The 16,543-nt window shown below is 36.7% G+C and overlaps 1 protein-coding gene across 1 annotated transcript in view; it reads right to left on the bottom strand.

Moving 5' to 3' along the window:
- Positions 1-8,558, bottom strand: part of HABP2 (hyaluronan binding protein 2) — a 41,950-nt gene extending 33,392 nt beyond the window's left edge. The window contains exon 1 of the mRNA XM_063307191.1: positions 8,418-8,558. Coding sequence (XP_063163261.1) covers positions 8,418-8,486 — 69 coding nt within the window. The 5' untranslated portion in view covers positions 8,487-8,558. The remainder of the gene's footprint in view (positions 1-8,417) is intronic.
- Between the last annotated feature and the right edge of the window lie 7,985 nt (positions 8,559-16,543).

Raw genomic sequence — 16,543 nt, 5'->3', positions numbered from 1 at the left:
TATAGTATTTTTTACTGTATTTTACTTTTTGTATTATTGTGATGGTTTTAATCGATTGTTGTAAACCGCCCAGAGGCCTCCGACGGGAGGAGATGGGCGGGGATAAATTAGATAAATAAATAAACAAACTACTTTTCTCCTATTAACTGCAATTATTTTAATTATGCATGTGAATGACACTGTCAAATCACAGAATTAATGTTAAATAATTATGGTTATTAGGTTAGTTGTTTAAATCTGTTTTCTGATTTGGCCATTAGGATTTTGAAATTACTGCCATGTTTTTCATATTTGTGTTGTGCCTTGGTAATGTCATATTGTTATTACTATTATTAGAAAGTAGCATGATGTCTTACAATCATTTTAAGTTTTGGGGATAAGGAGAAATGTATTAGTTTAAAAGGGCTTTCTCAGAAATAACTTTATAATATATTACCACTTTTCATGCAGATTCCATAGAATAATTGGGGACTTTTATTCTGGGCAGATCCACACTTCTGCTAAACCTATTCTTGGGTGAAGGAATGGATGGTGTAATCTTCTACCCATTCCTAGATAACTGTAAATGTATCCTCTACACATGTTTCAAAGCTCTACTTCAAAACTGCCAACATAAGCCCTTCTGAGTGGATGGCCTATAGTACTTCTTTCTGATCCAGTGACAATCCCTGCTTTGGTTAGCTACAGTGCCTGGCATGACCTCCCCTCCAGCAATTGCCTGATGTACCATGAAGCCATTTCACCCTGGGCTGCTGGGGTCCTATGTTCTCTGCTGGTTGACAGGTACCTTCTTAAAAAGTCATCTTGATGCAACAATGGCCTCTTAAGTCAATGAACTTTCACGCTATGGAACCCCATCTCCTGCTCAGAATACTACAAACCTACCCTTTCTCCCCTCCCCCAGCCCCACATCCTTATGTTACAATGTAGACATGTTGGAACAAAGCTACACAGTTTCAATAAATAGTGCTTTGCTACTATGGAGTTGTACCATCCGTTCTTCCTTGCGACAAAGTTCCCACAATAGAATATAGAAAGGAAAGAACAAACTGCTCACTTTGCTGTAATCATTACAGCTTACAGCAATGAAGGTCAAAAAGATGGGATAGAAACAAGTAAGTTTGCATTAGCATTAATCTAGAGAACTGGGGAAGACTATGTGAAGGCATCTATGTGTTTAAACATCTGGGAAATTAAAGGAAAAGAGTGGGGATCAGTAGAGAGGAAACAGGCACTGGAAGACTCCTCACACAGGGACCCACCAGCAAGGCTTGCCTTCCCTGCATGGGTTGGAAGAGCAAGAACCATAAGAACTACCATGAGCCCTGTTTGAGGTCCAGACTGAGACTTATTGCCCAACCACTGCAATCTGAAATGGAATTTTTAAAGACAGCTTCAGGAACAGCCGGGCACAGCAAGGAAAAGAAGTTGTTTAGGCTGTTGTGCAAATTATGCCTAGAGTGGATAATTAGCACCAATTATATTAACACTGGAAAGAATCAGCAGATTTGGTGGAATTTCAAGGTTACAGAAGTAAAATGAAAATCTGAAAAAGCTCCTAATAAAGCAAATATATTTGGGGCATGTGTCTTGAATGCTCATTACTGTACCATTTCTTTTTCAGGCTTCATCTTGTTCAGAATATATTAATTAATTAATTGTGTGCCAGCAAGTCAGTATCAACTCTTAGCAACAACATAGATTTCCTCCATGACAATCTATACCTAATCTGGTCTTTCAGGTCTTCTAATGGTGCACCCATCACCACTATAACTGAGTCCATCCACTTTGCTGCTGGTCATCCTCTTCTTCTCTTTCAGAATATATGCCAATGGAATATTGCCATTGGTGAAGTTAAGCTCCATTACTTTTGAAATACTTTCCTGAATCTCAGAGATCTCCACTGATTTGTTTCCTGGCCCAAGCTGTAATGTTTAGTCTGCCAGGAACACAGACTGGTTGAAGTTAATTGCTAGGTTAGCATAATTCAGGGGATCTAGTTCTGCTGTATACTCAATACACTCTGAGTATATTATGAGCAGTTGCCGACTTTATTGTAGGGCTATGCAAAGAACATGTTGATGTATGCAAAGTGTTTCCTGGGTGATCCCTGTGGAAATGTTTCTGCCTTTAGGAAATAGCCTTCAGATGAGCATGCCAAGCTTTCTAGAGGATGCAGCTGCTTTAAAGCTTAAAGGACAGCTGCTTTGCTTGCGCTAACACACTTTGTGAAAGATGCTTATCTAAGCTTTGCACAGTTATATTAAACAGCTACAAAAGAGATATAAGCATGTGAGTAAAACCTGCTACCTTTTATTTTGTTCTTCATTCTTTAGGCTGCTATATTCTACATTGCCAGAAGATGGAGGGCTTGTCTTATTAAGGGAGTAACACAATATGCACTGACACTTCTTTTCACAGTGGTTTGGATGGTCCAGAATGAATAGATGGATTAAAAAGCTAACTTTGCTAATTGTGTATAAGAAGCAGAGGCACTTTTTCTCTTAAGAAATCTTTTAAGAATCCTGTCTTAACAAAATACTTTTAAAATCAACAACACAATTTGTCATAACAAGGTAAATTAGTCATATTTATGGATGAAATCAGTCTATTTCTAATAAATATATTTCTATTCATAGTTATAAATGGCCTAGCAGTGCCTCATGGCAGAGTCAGCCCTAGAGGAAATGATGGGGAGTAAGTCGTTTGCTAATGGCTAGAATCAGAGAAGAGAAGAATTGTGGGTTCTAGTCCTGTCTTAGGCATGAAAGCTGGCTGGGTGACCTTGGGCCAGTCACTCTTTCTCAGCCTAACTCACTCACAGGGTTGTTGTTGTGGGGGAAATAGGAGGAGGAAGGAGTATTAGGTATGTTAGCTGCCTCGAGTTATTTATAAAAATAATAAAGGTGGGATAAAAAAATTAAACATAAAAAAAAAATTGAATGGGCTATATCTTTGTGTCAAGTAAATACATTTTCCTGCATTGTTCACCATCAATACTCATTCAATTTGATGAAGAAGATTTGCTTTAGAAGTGATTTCAAAAGAGAAGAGAATTCCAGAGATTCCTCATAGGTGGACTGTGATATGCTTGAACTGATTTAGTGATGAGGTGGTGAAGGGTGTAGATGAAGATTCCATTTTACATGTACAGTCATCTCTCCAGCTATTTGCACTTTCTCTGGCTTTCCATACTTCAGTTATCCAAGGAAGACATTATGAAGAAACTTATTTTATTTTATTTTATTTTATTTTATTTTATTTTATTTTATTTTATTATTTTATTTTATTTTATTTTATTTTATTTTATTTTATTTTATTTTATTTTATTTTATTATTTTGTTTAACTCTTTTAAAGGCTAAGGGTAAGTCCTATCCTTGAGAAACTGTAGGAGAATATTTTCTACCCCTGAAAAAATGGAAACAATTACTGTTAAGCCTACAAATTGTTTGGATAATTTCAAAAGTATTTTTATGCTGAGTTCTTGGTCTGACAGTAGAGCTTTGCAAAGCATTTGAAAGCACTGAATTATGTACAAAGTATGTCAGCACCTGTGTTTTTGCTTTGAAGGCTGTCTCTGGTTCTCTATGTGTGTGTTTCTGTGTGTGTATGCATGTGTGCATCTGTGCACAGACCATATTTCTTCTGAGACTGCCAATGTAACAAAGCATTACACAATTATGCACATACACAGATAACCAAGACAGCCTTCACAGCAGTTGTAACAACTTTCTCAAGGGTCTGGTTATTTTAATGCTTTGAGGGGAGCACTTCACTTGGACTAACAGGCTTTGGCAACTATCTCTTTTGAATGCCCTCTCAAACTTTTGAATGCCCTCTCAAACCTACTGTCTTCTCAAACTTTCTTGATTACTCATGATATGCCTCAGACAAGAGACTGAATTGGTATTGATTAATAATAGTAAGAACCACCGCAACAAATACTACTGTTTCCTACAGGATAGCCACGGAAATCTGTTGTGGCAAAATTAGCAAATATTCTTGTAACATTTAAGAGATTTTGTTACAGAATAAACTAAGGAGTTGCTTTAGGTTATGATTTCCAGTTGAAATCTGTAGCACTTCAGCCAAACTTGTAGTGTAGAAACAGAGCACATTACCCCTTTGGCTATTCTTATAGGTTAAATTGCTTTGTTTTGGAGCATTGATTCTCTGGAACACTCACAATGAAAACTCTGCAGTGCAGAAATTGGCCCATTCACGTCTGCTTCCTCCTACCCACTTTTTACTGAAGTGCAATTATATATAATTGCATCCCTTAGTTTGGCTTATTTGAAATTACATCTGCTTTTGTTCTAACAAAACTAGACTCCAGAAATAAAAAGTGTTTTGCGGTTTCTACCTCTACCCCACCAAAACAGGAAGCAGGTTGGAAACCAAATAAATAACTTTCTTCTGATTATTGTTAGCAAAACACTGAAAAAAGTCCTAAAATATTGGAAGACAGAAAACAACTTGAAGTGGCAATCTTATGCTAAATACTTTTGTTTAGAAATAACCCATATTTCTTCATTTGTATCTATTATATGTGCAAATAAAATTGTATTAATAACTTTATGTACATATTTTTTTCCTGTCAGCCAATTCTTGGAAATGAAACAATTAGAGGAGACTACAGTAACTAATTTCCCTGTTTGATCTTTGGGTTTCAGGCTGCTGCTTATAGCACCAGTGAATTAAAATAGCAGTCCAACATATAAAGAGTTGCACCGCAGATCTTTATTTTAAAAAATGGACACATCCTCCATAACAGAGGCAGATTTATAAGATTTCCCAAGCCTAGAGTTGCTGGATTCAGACTTGAGAGCATAGGTATCCCTTAAGCCTCCAGATGTGGCAGAAGATAAGGCAGATGCAGCTTCTTCAAGCCCAGTACTTTTTTCAGTTTGCTGTAGTTGATCAGAGATCCTGGTATACCCCATAGCAAGAAGATTGATAAGAAGACCAGAGTGGAAATAGCAGGAGAAAAAATTGACTGCTCTTCAATTGTTGGATTAAGAGATGTAAGGATATGTAGACATTCTCTGGAAAAAAGCAGTCTAAATCCAGAAGTGAAAGTCCAATATATGTGAAAATCACTAGGTGCTTAGCCATAGAATGCTAATCTATAACCAGGAGCCACATAACATGATCCTAGTTTCTCAACAATCACTCTTAGTCCTAGTGATGAAAGGACAAGAAGGGATTAATCTCTGCTTGTTTCAGCTTGGAGTCCAAATGGACTTTTCTCCACAGACCAATATTTTAAAAATATTTTGCTATTTTTGCTATATAGAAACATATTCTTACCTTGATGCTTTTCAAGAGAAGTCTGCTTTGCCTGGCTGCATACTGACACCAACTCTGGTCAAGCTGCCAGAAAGCTCTCTGATTTCAATTTTTAATTTCAAGCCACTGAAATTTCAAGCATTTTCTTTCTTGTGACTTGTACTACAATTTTGAGGTTTAGTGAGTTGTTTCCTCAAATACGGAGAAGAAAACTACATTTTAAAAATTCTATAGAAGTCTGAACCAAAGAGAAATGAGTTTAAAATTCCTATGAGTAGTATCACTGCTAGATCTGATATTCTGTCTCATACTACATCCTGAAGTTCTCCATTTATCCCGTGTTAAAGTGAGAACATACACACTTGGTTTCTTCTTCAGAACAGATCTGATTTAGAGACAGGAACAACAAAGCCTCTTCAGTCAGCTTCACAAGGCAGACCTTCCTATGAGTCTGACACAAGATTTTTGCATTATCAAACATTTTGCTATCTGTGCTGAGAATGCAGGCTACATAGCTCAACTTAAAGCTTATGGAAACCCATTAAGAAGACACTTAGCTGTAAGGGAACTCTCATGCTTCAGGGCATATGCTGATTGCCTTCAGGGGTCAGAAAGGAATTTCCCCTCTATAAGAGATCAGTTCAACATTTGGTAATGTATCTAGCTAAGACATTTTGAAATCCTGTAGCTTCAGGCAGACCCTCGCCCATCCTGTAAAAAGAGCATATGAGGTTCCCTTGATCAATGAATAATGCTGAATTGGCAACTTGCTTCTCCCCTCTGGAGGCTGAAGGTTACAATGCAACATAACAAAGGATGTACACAACAGATGCTTGAAGCTCATGCAAGTTTTTTAAAAAAATAATTTTAACTTTAATATATTATTTAATATGTGTCTATACCCAATTATTATGTAGTTCCACTCAGAAATATTGACAGATTCAGGACCTACTTCTTATTAAAATTGGGTGGAAAGCAAGGATACATCTACATGTTCCCCCAAACTCAGCTCAATGATTCTTCATTATTAGTTGTTTAAAGTCACATTTTCATGATGTAACATTTCTCTCAGTCCATAGACTGGAAAGAAGCATATTAAACCAGCTGCTGGATTTACCCTAAATACTGAATATTGAATGTGTGCATTGTCCCAGACATATATAAAATACGTATTTTATTTCACTCTCTTTTTTCTTTTAGTCACAGGTTCATTTCTGCATCTGTTCCTATTTTTTTGAAGATGTGCCCACAAAGATATGTTTGTCACAAATTAATGCAATTTTTCAATATATTTTATGTATTTTTGTACATGCAAAAAAAAAAAAAAAAAAACCCAGGCAATTTTGCAGTACACATTTCCTTCTACTATGTGCACACATATAACAATATGCATTATAATATGCATATGTTCAATTTTTCCAATAAATATCTTTTTGTTATGACGTTCCATAACATACAGTATTTCCAACAGTACATATATTTTGTATACATTTTGAAGCACTGCATTACAAAATGGGAGATTCATTTACAATCTTGTGGACCTCCAGACACTGGTGCAAGGAGGTGTGTGGGTGTGATTTCCACATAAGTAAGTAGTGGGCATCATGCAATCTGTATAATTATATTGTATTATATTATTTATAGCTACTGTATATTTCTATCCCTTTGGGAATTCCTGGCAATACATATGCACATAAAATGAGTGTCTCCCCTTATTTTAGTCCTTTACAAAAGAAACTGAAACCCTTGTGAGGTGGAAATTTTCAGTTGTCTCCCATGGGAACTAATTGCTACTCGAATTTGCAGAATGTATAATCCGTGGCTCAAGGGAGGGAGTGACAATGGCTTAGGTGTTGCTTTGCTCTTTTTATTACAGAGACTTCTATTTGGAACTTACAGCTTTCCTTTTCGATAGTGTTCCATGTAGGGCCAAAGAACTGCAGCTTCATTTCCTTTAATCTAATCATTACCAGAACAGAACAGAGATGGTTGCAAAATCTGGAATGAGGAACTGCCATATTTGATGAAAGATGGCTGAGGATGGTGTCATGTAATTTGCCCTTATTAGTTAATAATTAAATAATAATAAATGTAAGGGATTTATACTAAAATATATGTGCATGGTCTTTGCATCTTTTGAATCTTTGATATATGATTGTAAGAGGTATTGACCAATTGACTGGTGTCTGTGGCTGGAGCCTTCTTCAACTATTATACAAAACAAAGAAGGGTCTAATGCCATTATACCTACCGTCCTGAACATGGATAGTACAGCACAAGTACACTCTCTCACACACAGACACACACAAATGCACACACATGCACACAAACCACACTTTTATTAAAATCTGAATATTTGAACTAGCAATTCTTTTTGGAGTGAAGTTTTAGAAGCAAATAGTATAATCAACTCATAGAATACTTGCTATTATTTCTCCTAGAATTTATTCTAAGAAGTTCTGATCATTTTAATTACAACAAAAAGAAATACATTTTACTAAAAATTAGGCTGCTTTTCCATTTCAGCAGTGCTAAAGAAAACGTATATTCTCTCCATATTCTATTTATGTCTATTGGTGTAAAAAAAGATTGTATTGGTGTAAAAAAATATTCTGTTTTTACATTTTTTCCCCATCAATGATAGATCCCAGTTAAAATTCTGTTAATTGCACAACATTCTAGGGTGATTTGGAAAAATCGAAAAATTTCATCCTGTTACTTAAGCACAACTCACAATTTGCTTATAGGAAGTAGATTAATAAAGGAAGCATTTGGATCTATTTTGTGAAGAAGAAGAAGAAGAAGAAGAAGAAGAAAATACGGAAAGAGATAGTACTAAAAAGGCCAATGCTGTATATTTGTTTATTAACTTTGCTTGGTAGGGTGCCATATCCCTTTTCCAACAGTTGCTTTTCATTTGCCCATTAGATTGGCTAAGACATTTATTTATTTCCATTTCCATTAATACATCATGAAATCCTAAAATTCTAGGCTAGATATATTTCCTAATTACTGATAGAATGCTCAGCTTTGCCAGTACAGTAGTTCAACATGATGTTGTCTGATATGGGCATGACATCAGTTCATCAATCACTTTTAAATAACTTATTTAAATTAATATACTTACTGAAACAGGAATATTTCCAAGAAAGACAATCAGAGGGAGAAGTGGCAAATAGACAAACCAATTAACCATTCTTATTTTAAACAGGTTTTCTTCCTGTTCGTGAGTATGGTTTTTCTTGCTTCCAATTTTTTTCTGTCTGTCAACCTAAATTGCTAAATAACAGGCTTTGCAAATTATTAACCATAGTTTCAATTTTGATCACACTGAACCAGCAAGTACAACTGCCATGGAAAGTTTCCCCCTTAGAACTCTTTTCTGAGGGATATGTTAAGGGAAAGAGTTGCCATACTTATCTCATTTATTTGTGGTATCAGTTTTAATAAACTGGCTTCTAAAATGTGAGATATATCAGGATCAGGTTGAAATATGTTCATTGGTTAATCATTATATTTACAGTTAGGTGCAGTTTGACCAAAAGTAAATATTATTTAAATTAGATGAGTTGTTACTTTGAAACTAGTATATGCTGCCTTTTTGTTTAGAAATTTAACATGGTTACTGTAGAATGAGGAATGCTATACCAATCCCACCAATTTCAGTGGTAGAGATTTGTGCTTTGATTGCTTTCATTCCATGAAGAATTTTATAATGATACATGGCATACTTCATTATGGAAGTCATATTTAAGCTTTAATAGTGAACTAGACAACCTGTGACCCATTGGGTCATCCTTTCAGAGATATTTCCTTACCTAAACAGAGAAACAGAATGACCGTGGGTGGGCAAAAAAGCAGTGGGAGCAGGAGCAAGTTTCCTGGGGTTCGCCAATTTTTATAGATCCTTTGTCAGGGGGTTCGCGGAGATTGCTCTACCCCTAATGGATTTGTTGCGCACAAAGGGGGTGGGGGAAATGCGCAAGGTTAAGAACCCGGGGGCCGTGCTCAATTGGACTCCCGTCTGTCAGGCTGCTTTTGACCGCTTAAAGGCGCTTTTCACTGAAGAGCCCATCCTTTCCCACCCTGACCCGGACCTTCCATTCGTTGTTCAGGTCGATGCTTCTGATTTTTCTATTGGCGCTATTTTGTTGCAAAAGGATTCCGCTGGTCTTTTGAAGCCTTGTGCCTATTTTTCTCGGAAGTTCTCTGAAATGGAGAGGCGCTGGCATGTTTGGGAAAAGGAGGCTTTTGCTGTTAAGGCGGCCCTTGAGACTTGGAGGCACCTCTTAGAGGGAGCTTCTTCCCCTTTCGAGGTTTGGATGGATCACCGCAACCTCGAGGCACTCCGTACACCCAGACGCCTCAGCCCAAAGCAAATTCGTTGTGCTCAGTTTTTCAGCCGTTTTAATTTCCAACTTAAATTTATCCCAGGGAAAAATAATTTTTTGGCTGATGCCCTGTCTAGATTGCCGCAAGACGAGAGCCCAGTTTCCGATGTAATTGGCACTGTCCTCTCGGGTCCACAATTGGGTCTTGTGGCTGTCACGGGGCCAGCAGTCATCTCCATCTCCGATTCCACCGCTCCCCCCTTCTGTTTGCAAGCCACCTCCATTGTCCAGTGGATTGCGTTCTGCTTTCGTTTCTGCACTGTGGTCTGACCCCTGGCTTCTGGCATAATTATTCACTGGAGGAAAGACAATGTTATCTTTGTTTAACAGGATACAGAAAGCAGGAGAAATACTTCATCTATAGCAAAGCTAAAACTGGGTAAATCTAAAATTGGTTTAATTTACATTCTCTATTTCATAATCTGATTAACACAGAGATATCTTCACTTTGAGCAGTCCTGTGCACAGAACAAGCAGTATTTCCAATGAAATTTTCTTAGAGGCATTTGGCTTCTGAGGCCATAATGCTACAGTTGCTGACTTCATTCCAGAACATCTATCAAACTAGCAGGATGTCCACAACCCATCAAGTGAACATTCACCATGCAGTCTACATTGGTCTAGATCTCCAATGATACAACTACATTTTGTCCCTCTGGTGGAAACTCTTTTAGACAAGGTATTATCATTGATTTGGAAGACCATTGTTTAGTGCAGGAACTATGTGTTATACTCAAGACATTAAACATTCCCCAAAATATGGTTGTCTAATATTTGCTTGAATTCATTTAGTTTTAGAAACATTGCACACATCTGGTCTATAGGGCAACAGCTATACACAACATATCAGTGCCTCATTTAATTTGCTACTTTGGTATTAGAGTTCAGGTGCTCTGTCAATGCAACTCTCTTTGTCTTTGTGCTTGTAGAATTGGATTCCTTCACAAGTCAAGTCCTACCTTTTGGTTTAGTAGGATTTGACTTGTGAGGGAATCCAATTCTACAACCACAGATAGGAGTAGATAGGTAAGGAGAAAGACATGTAGATGTTGGTCTTGCCTTAAACTACAGAATCCCACCGAACCAGAGCCATATTTACCAGCAACCTAAGTAAAAAAAGAAAAGTCAGTTCAAAAACTGACTGGCATCCTTCAGCATCCTCAAACTAAAACCTGTATCTGTCCCTGTCACTATCATAAAAAATATCCTATTTGATATTTCTGTTCACTTGCTATCAATCATATACTTATGGATATCTCTGTCTCTGTCTCTGTCTCTAATCTATCGTCTACCATACTGCTTTTTCACTGTTTCTCAATTCCATAAAAGTTTCTATAAATAAGTTTTCTCTAGTTAGAGAAACAAAAAGATGAAAGAGATGTAATAAACACAGTTTTATGTGATGTGTCCTTGACTAAAATGAGGTGCACGGAATTTTAATACACTCCTGATTCATCAAAAATCAGGCTGAAAGTATGGAGTGGAACTAATATCAACATGCTTTATATCCACGAAAGATAATTTAAAGGGAGCAAAACTGCTATTGACAAACATTGATTATATGCACTCTGAAGGATTCTGAAGCTGAGCCAGATGCATCCTGTCAGTCTCCAATCTTCTCTTTTAAATTTCGTTGCATAAGGCTTTTACTTTTTAATTATTTTTCCCACAAACTCTTTGATCAAGTGAAATATAGATCATATTTGGGTGATATCACATCCTGTACTTTTTATGAAGATGTGCCCTTTTTATGAAGATATGCCATTTTAGCTATATTTTTGCAGAAGTTACATCATTTTTAATAAAATTTAATCTGTTATGCTGAAACCTATTTATTTTTTAATCCAGGTTCTCAGATCTGTGGGCTGAATTTATCACATCATGAAAGTTTCTAATATAGTTTACTAACCAGATGTTACCTTGTGCATATACAGTACCTATGATAAATCTTCCATATGTTAAAATGAAGTTTCATGCATGAAGTTCTAAGTGAAATTTTCTTGAGCCATGCCAATAATCTTGTTAGCATCCTTGATATACACTATCTGTTTTGGGTCTTTTACAACTATGCAATCAGTAGCAATTGGTCTTGACTATAATTTAAGAGATAGTATGATGAAAATTCTGAACATTAAAGATGCACATATGTTTTTGGCTATATCCTTAGTATTTGGAATCTATTAAGAGATCAACTGCGCATTTTTCAGGCATGGGGACTGCCTAAAAGCTGAAAGGAATCATCAGTGCTTGATTTGCAGCAAAAGACTGCAGATATTGTTGAATATTTTTGTTTTTATTTTCCTAAAGGGCAAAGAAGAAGACTTTTGAGCAATACGGTCCATTTTGTTGGAGTTTTATTGCCTATAATTTTACAGCTTTTTTTCTCCATTTTAATTTTTTATTAAGATCATGATTATTAATGTATATATTAATCATTAGTATGGTATATTGCATTACAATACAATACTTTTAATATTTTAATATATTTTTAATATATATTATTACAGTATATTACACAAGCTGGAATTAAGATTGCCAGGAGAAATACCAAGAACCTCAGATATGTGGACAATACCACCATAATGGCAGAAAGTGAAGAGGAACTAAAGAGCCTCTTGATGAGGGTGAAAGAGGAGAGTGCAAAAGCTGGCTTGAAACTCAACTTTAAAAAAAACTAAGATCATGGCATCTGGCCCCATCACTTGCTGGCAAATAGAAGGGGAAGAAATGGAAGCAGGGACAGATTTTATTTTCTTGGGCTCCAAGATCACCGCAGATGGTGACTGCAGCCATGAAATTACAAGACGCTTGCTCCTTGGGAGGAAAGCTATGGCAAACCTAGACAGCATATTAAAAAGCAGAGACATCACCTTGCTGACAAAGGTTCATATAATTAAAGCTATGGTTATCCCAGTAGTAATGTATGGCTGTAAGAGTTGGACCATAAGGAAGGCTGAGTGCTGAAGAATGAATGCTTTCGAACTGTGGTGCTGGAGAACAATCTTAAGAGTCCCTTGGACTGCAAGGAGGTCAATCCTACAGGAAATCAACCCTGACTGTTCATTGGAAGGATGGATACTGAAGCTGAAGCTCAAATACTTTGGCCACCTAATGCAAAGAGAGGACTCACTGGAAAAGACCCTGATGCTAGGAAAGACTGAAGGCAAAAGGAGAAGGGGACGGCAGAGGATGAAATGGTTAGATAGCATCATTGATGCAATGAACATGAATTTGAGTAAACTCCAGGAGACAGTGGAGGACAGGAAGGCCTGGCGTGTTATGGTCCATGGGGTGACGAAGAGTTGGACATGACTTAATGACTGAACAACAACAACAGTATATTGCTAAGTATTTTTTTGTCCTGTTAGTTTACTACCAAAAAATATTTTAAAATCCCCTTAAAAAAGACAATTTTGAGACTTGGGTAGGTCCACATCAGAATTTACATTTCATAACTTAGAACAGTGTTTTTCAACCTTGGGAACTTTAAGATGTGTGGACTTCAACTCCCAAGTCTGGCTTGGGAATTCTAGGACTTGAAGTCCACATATCTTAAAGTTCCCAAGGTTGAAAAACACTGTCTTAGAGACTGAAGTTTTGAGAAAATTCAGATAGTGATCCCTGTGATTGCTCCTCTTTCATATAGGCTAAAACTGAATTACAGCAGTTCTTACAGAAATCCTTGAGATTTGGCTGACAAAGTAACTAAAGCATCTTTGAAAATATCTACTAATGTGTTTTGTAGGATTATTCTGTGGTTATGATTTTGTGTGAGGCTGTCTATCTACAAACTTTGCTGCATCTAGAATCATTGTCATCATGAAATTATAAATATAGTTAGGCATAGTGTATACTGAAAATGACATTGAATAAATGGCCAAAAGGCTATTAATATGATGGAAAAAATGATGACGAGGAGGAGAAGGATGATCATGATGATGATCATCATTATCATATTATCACTCCAATAATTGGAGGTATTTGTGCAGATTATAACGTATGAAGAAAATATTAAAAATACATAGGACACTTCATCATCATCATCATCATCAGTCTGGGAGATACTTTAAAATGCAGACACTTCAAATCATCATCATCATCATCATCATCATCAGTCTGGGAGATACTCTGAAATGTATACTTTAAATTAAGTATACATTAAATACTCTGAAATACACTTCAAATTATCATCATCATTGTTGTTGTCAGTCTGGGGAAAAATGTTTTAGACTAGAACTCATATCATCCCTCATCAGAGTATTTTCTTTAGTGCCTCAAGGGAGTTGAGTTCAACAACATCTGTACAGACATTGTAGTGCAATGATGAAATTGCTGAATCCAGATTTTCTGATCTTAATCTCAGTCCAGTTTCAGCCATGGAAGTTCATTAGATGATTGGGTAGTCACTGTCTGTGAGCCCAACTTGCCCCCAAAGACTGTTGTTTTGGGGAAAAAAATGAAGAGGGACTGCTATGTATTTCACATTGAACTCCTAGAGAAGATGAAATATAAACCAACCATGAAAATGAAGCCTTGTCCCTTCCTTTTACATAGAATTCTAGTTGACAATAAACAACCACTTCCACACTGTTCCGAAGAAAACTACATGGGCGTGTCTATATGGTCACCAGAAGTTGAACTCAGGGGATCTATATCTTTATATTATATAAAGTATATTATAATTAGCTAGTGTGGCTAGCCAGTAGAACATTATGCCTTCCGGTATTGATTATCAGATGGCAGTAAAGTCATTGAGAATGTCAAGAGCACACTTTGGATCCACTAGCTTCAAAATCCCCTGATTTACTAATGCAGTCTCAGTACTGGAGAAAAACTATGTTAGCCCTACAGGTTATCTGAAATCAAAGAAAGGAAAATAAAAATTAAAAATATTCACATGCCACAAATCAAAGGTGCCAAAGGACTAGACAGCAAGCCCAAATTCATCTTGGCATGGCACTGGCATAGGAAACTCAGATTCTCCCCACATCTTAGCCCCTTTAGGGCCACTCTGTCCATCAACATTCTGTAGACATTTATATTTCTTTTATTTAGGAAAGGGAAAAAACAGATGAATTAAATAGAATGGATTTATTGCATATGATGTGCAATGTGTATGTGATACACATCAGCAACTCTTTCTTCATTGGCTAGTGCACTCCTGACTCAATGTCAGGTATTTGAAAGAACAAGTGTTTTTAATTTCCAAACACCTAATTTTATGGTTCTCTTCTGTTGGCATCACCTACACCCCTATCATTAAGAATTCACCATGTCAGCATAAATGAACCCAGTTAATCCTTTCAGAAATGATGCAGGATCAGGCCTCCAGTTCACAACATTTACCCTCAAAGGATTGTTCAGTCCTGTAGAATTAGATGTCAAGGAAAGAACTAAGAGGAACATCAATAAAAAAAGAAACTGTGAGGAAACATAATATAGCACAGATCGTGATGAATTAAACAACATTCTCTAAATCTTCACACAGTAATTGATTTGCTCATTTGTAGTTTTTTCCTATTCTTTATCTTTCAGCAGGGCTTCACTCTTCCCTTCTTGCTTTTTAAATATTCTGTGTTCATCTGTTGTCTACAATATTTTTTCTGATCTCTCCCACTTCATCAGACATTTGTACACAGAGACTAGTCTGCATGGGCTGGACTTTTATAATGACTAAAAAGACAGAAAAAAATAATCACCTAGACTGAGCAATTCACATCCCTCTAAGTGTCTCTTTGATATATTAAACACCTCTGCATAAACTGTTCCTTCCTGAATACCTCAATGAAAGTATGGTGAGAATGTGCTTAACATCTATTAATTCAGCTAAAAAAGGGGAATTGCATGATAGGAAATGTCAAATGTTCACACTGAACTAAAGTGCTATATACTTTCTTTTTAGACCTAAATAGGTTGGAGGCTTTAATTTTTGAGGATGTTCTGTCCCAAAGAAGCACATAAGTAGTGTAGGTGCAATGGTGAAAGATGTGTGGAAACTGTAAAATATTCTGTGGATCTCTCATCCCCATGCCCAGATTTTGTGTGTCTCTATAAATACACATTGCTATTACCAGCCTTTGGCTTAGCTGCCAGAAGTGGTGCATAAAAACCATGTTTCCAGCAGTTCTAGATAGATTACTAAGCTGTGAACAGATAACTCCATATAAAAAAGAGGAAGAAGAAAAGCTTGGAGGAAAAATGTAGAAACTGACAATTTCATTCCAGCCCATAGTAGGCAAGACTCTCTGATGACCAAGGGGAAAGCTTTGATAAACGGTAGGGCAGCTCCTCAAATCCACAGCTCTGAAGTGGAGGTGGAACACTGCGGGAAATAATGTGAGAACCCCTGCTGTGGAAGTCAAGGGAGACAGGGGAAATAGTTGAGGTAATAAAAGAAAAGTTACTATTACAAGCGCAAAATGCATTTGAGTATAATTCTAGACTTTAAGTTCGATTTTTCAAATCTTGTTGAAAGAAAAAGACAATCTGCTGCCATAGCAGGGTTTTGTCACATCGGGCTTTTAAATTCAGAATAAATCAAAATATTTTTAACCTATCTCATGATGTACCATTCAAAGACATGCATTAATAATATATGAAAATATGTTCCTCGTACTGGTGTGGATAACGTGGAATGCTACTTTAAAGGAATAAGGAGGGGTATTTGAAACGTGTGAACTCTGTGGAGACAGGAAGAGACAGGAGGCAGCATCCAACTACTCAGGAGCCACAGCACTGGCTTGTTAACCTGGTAAACCTGACATCAGAATATTTGTTTGAGTCTAGTTGTGGGGAGGGGAGAACAAAGTATTATTAAATGCTAGAAGTTTTTACTTCAAGGAATAAAGACAAGGGTGGAAAA

This window comes from Candoia aspera, chromosome 6 (assembly GCF_035149785.1).
Source record: "Candoia aspera isolate rCanAsp1 chromosome 6, rCanAsp1.hap2, whole genome shotgun sequence".
Classification (NCBI taxonomy): domain Eukaryota; kingdom Metazoa; phylum Chordata; class Lepidosauria; order Squamata; family Boidae; genus Candoia; species Candoia aspera.
The sequence above is the reverse complement of the archived record's forward strand: the minus strand, read 5'-3'. Positions and strand labels throughout refer to the sequence as shown.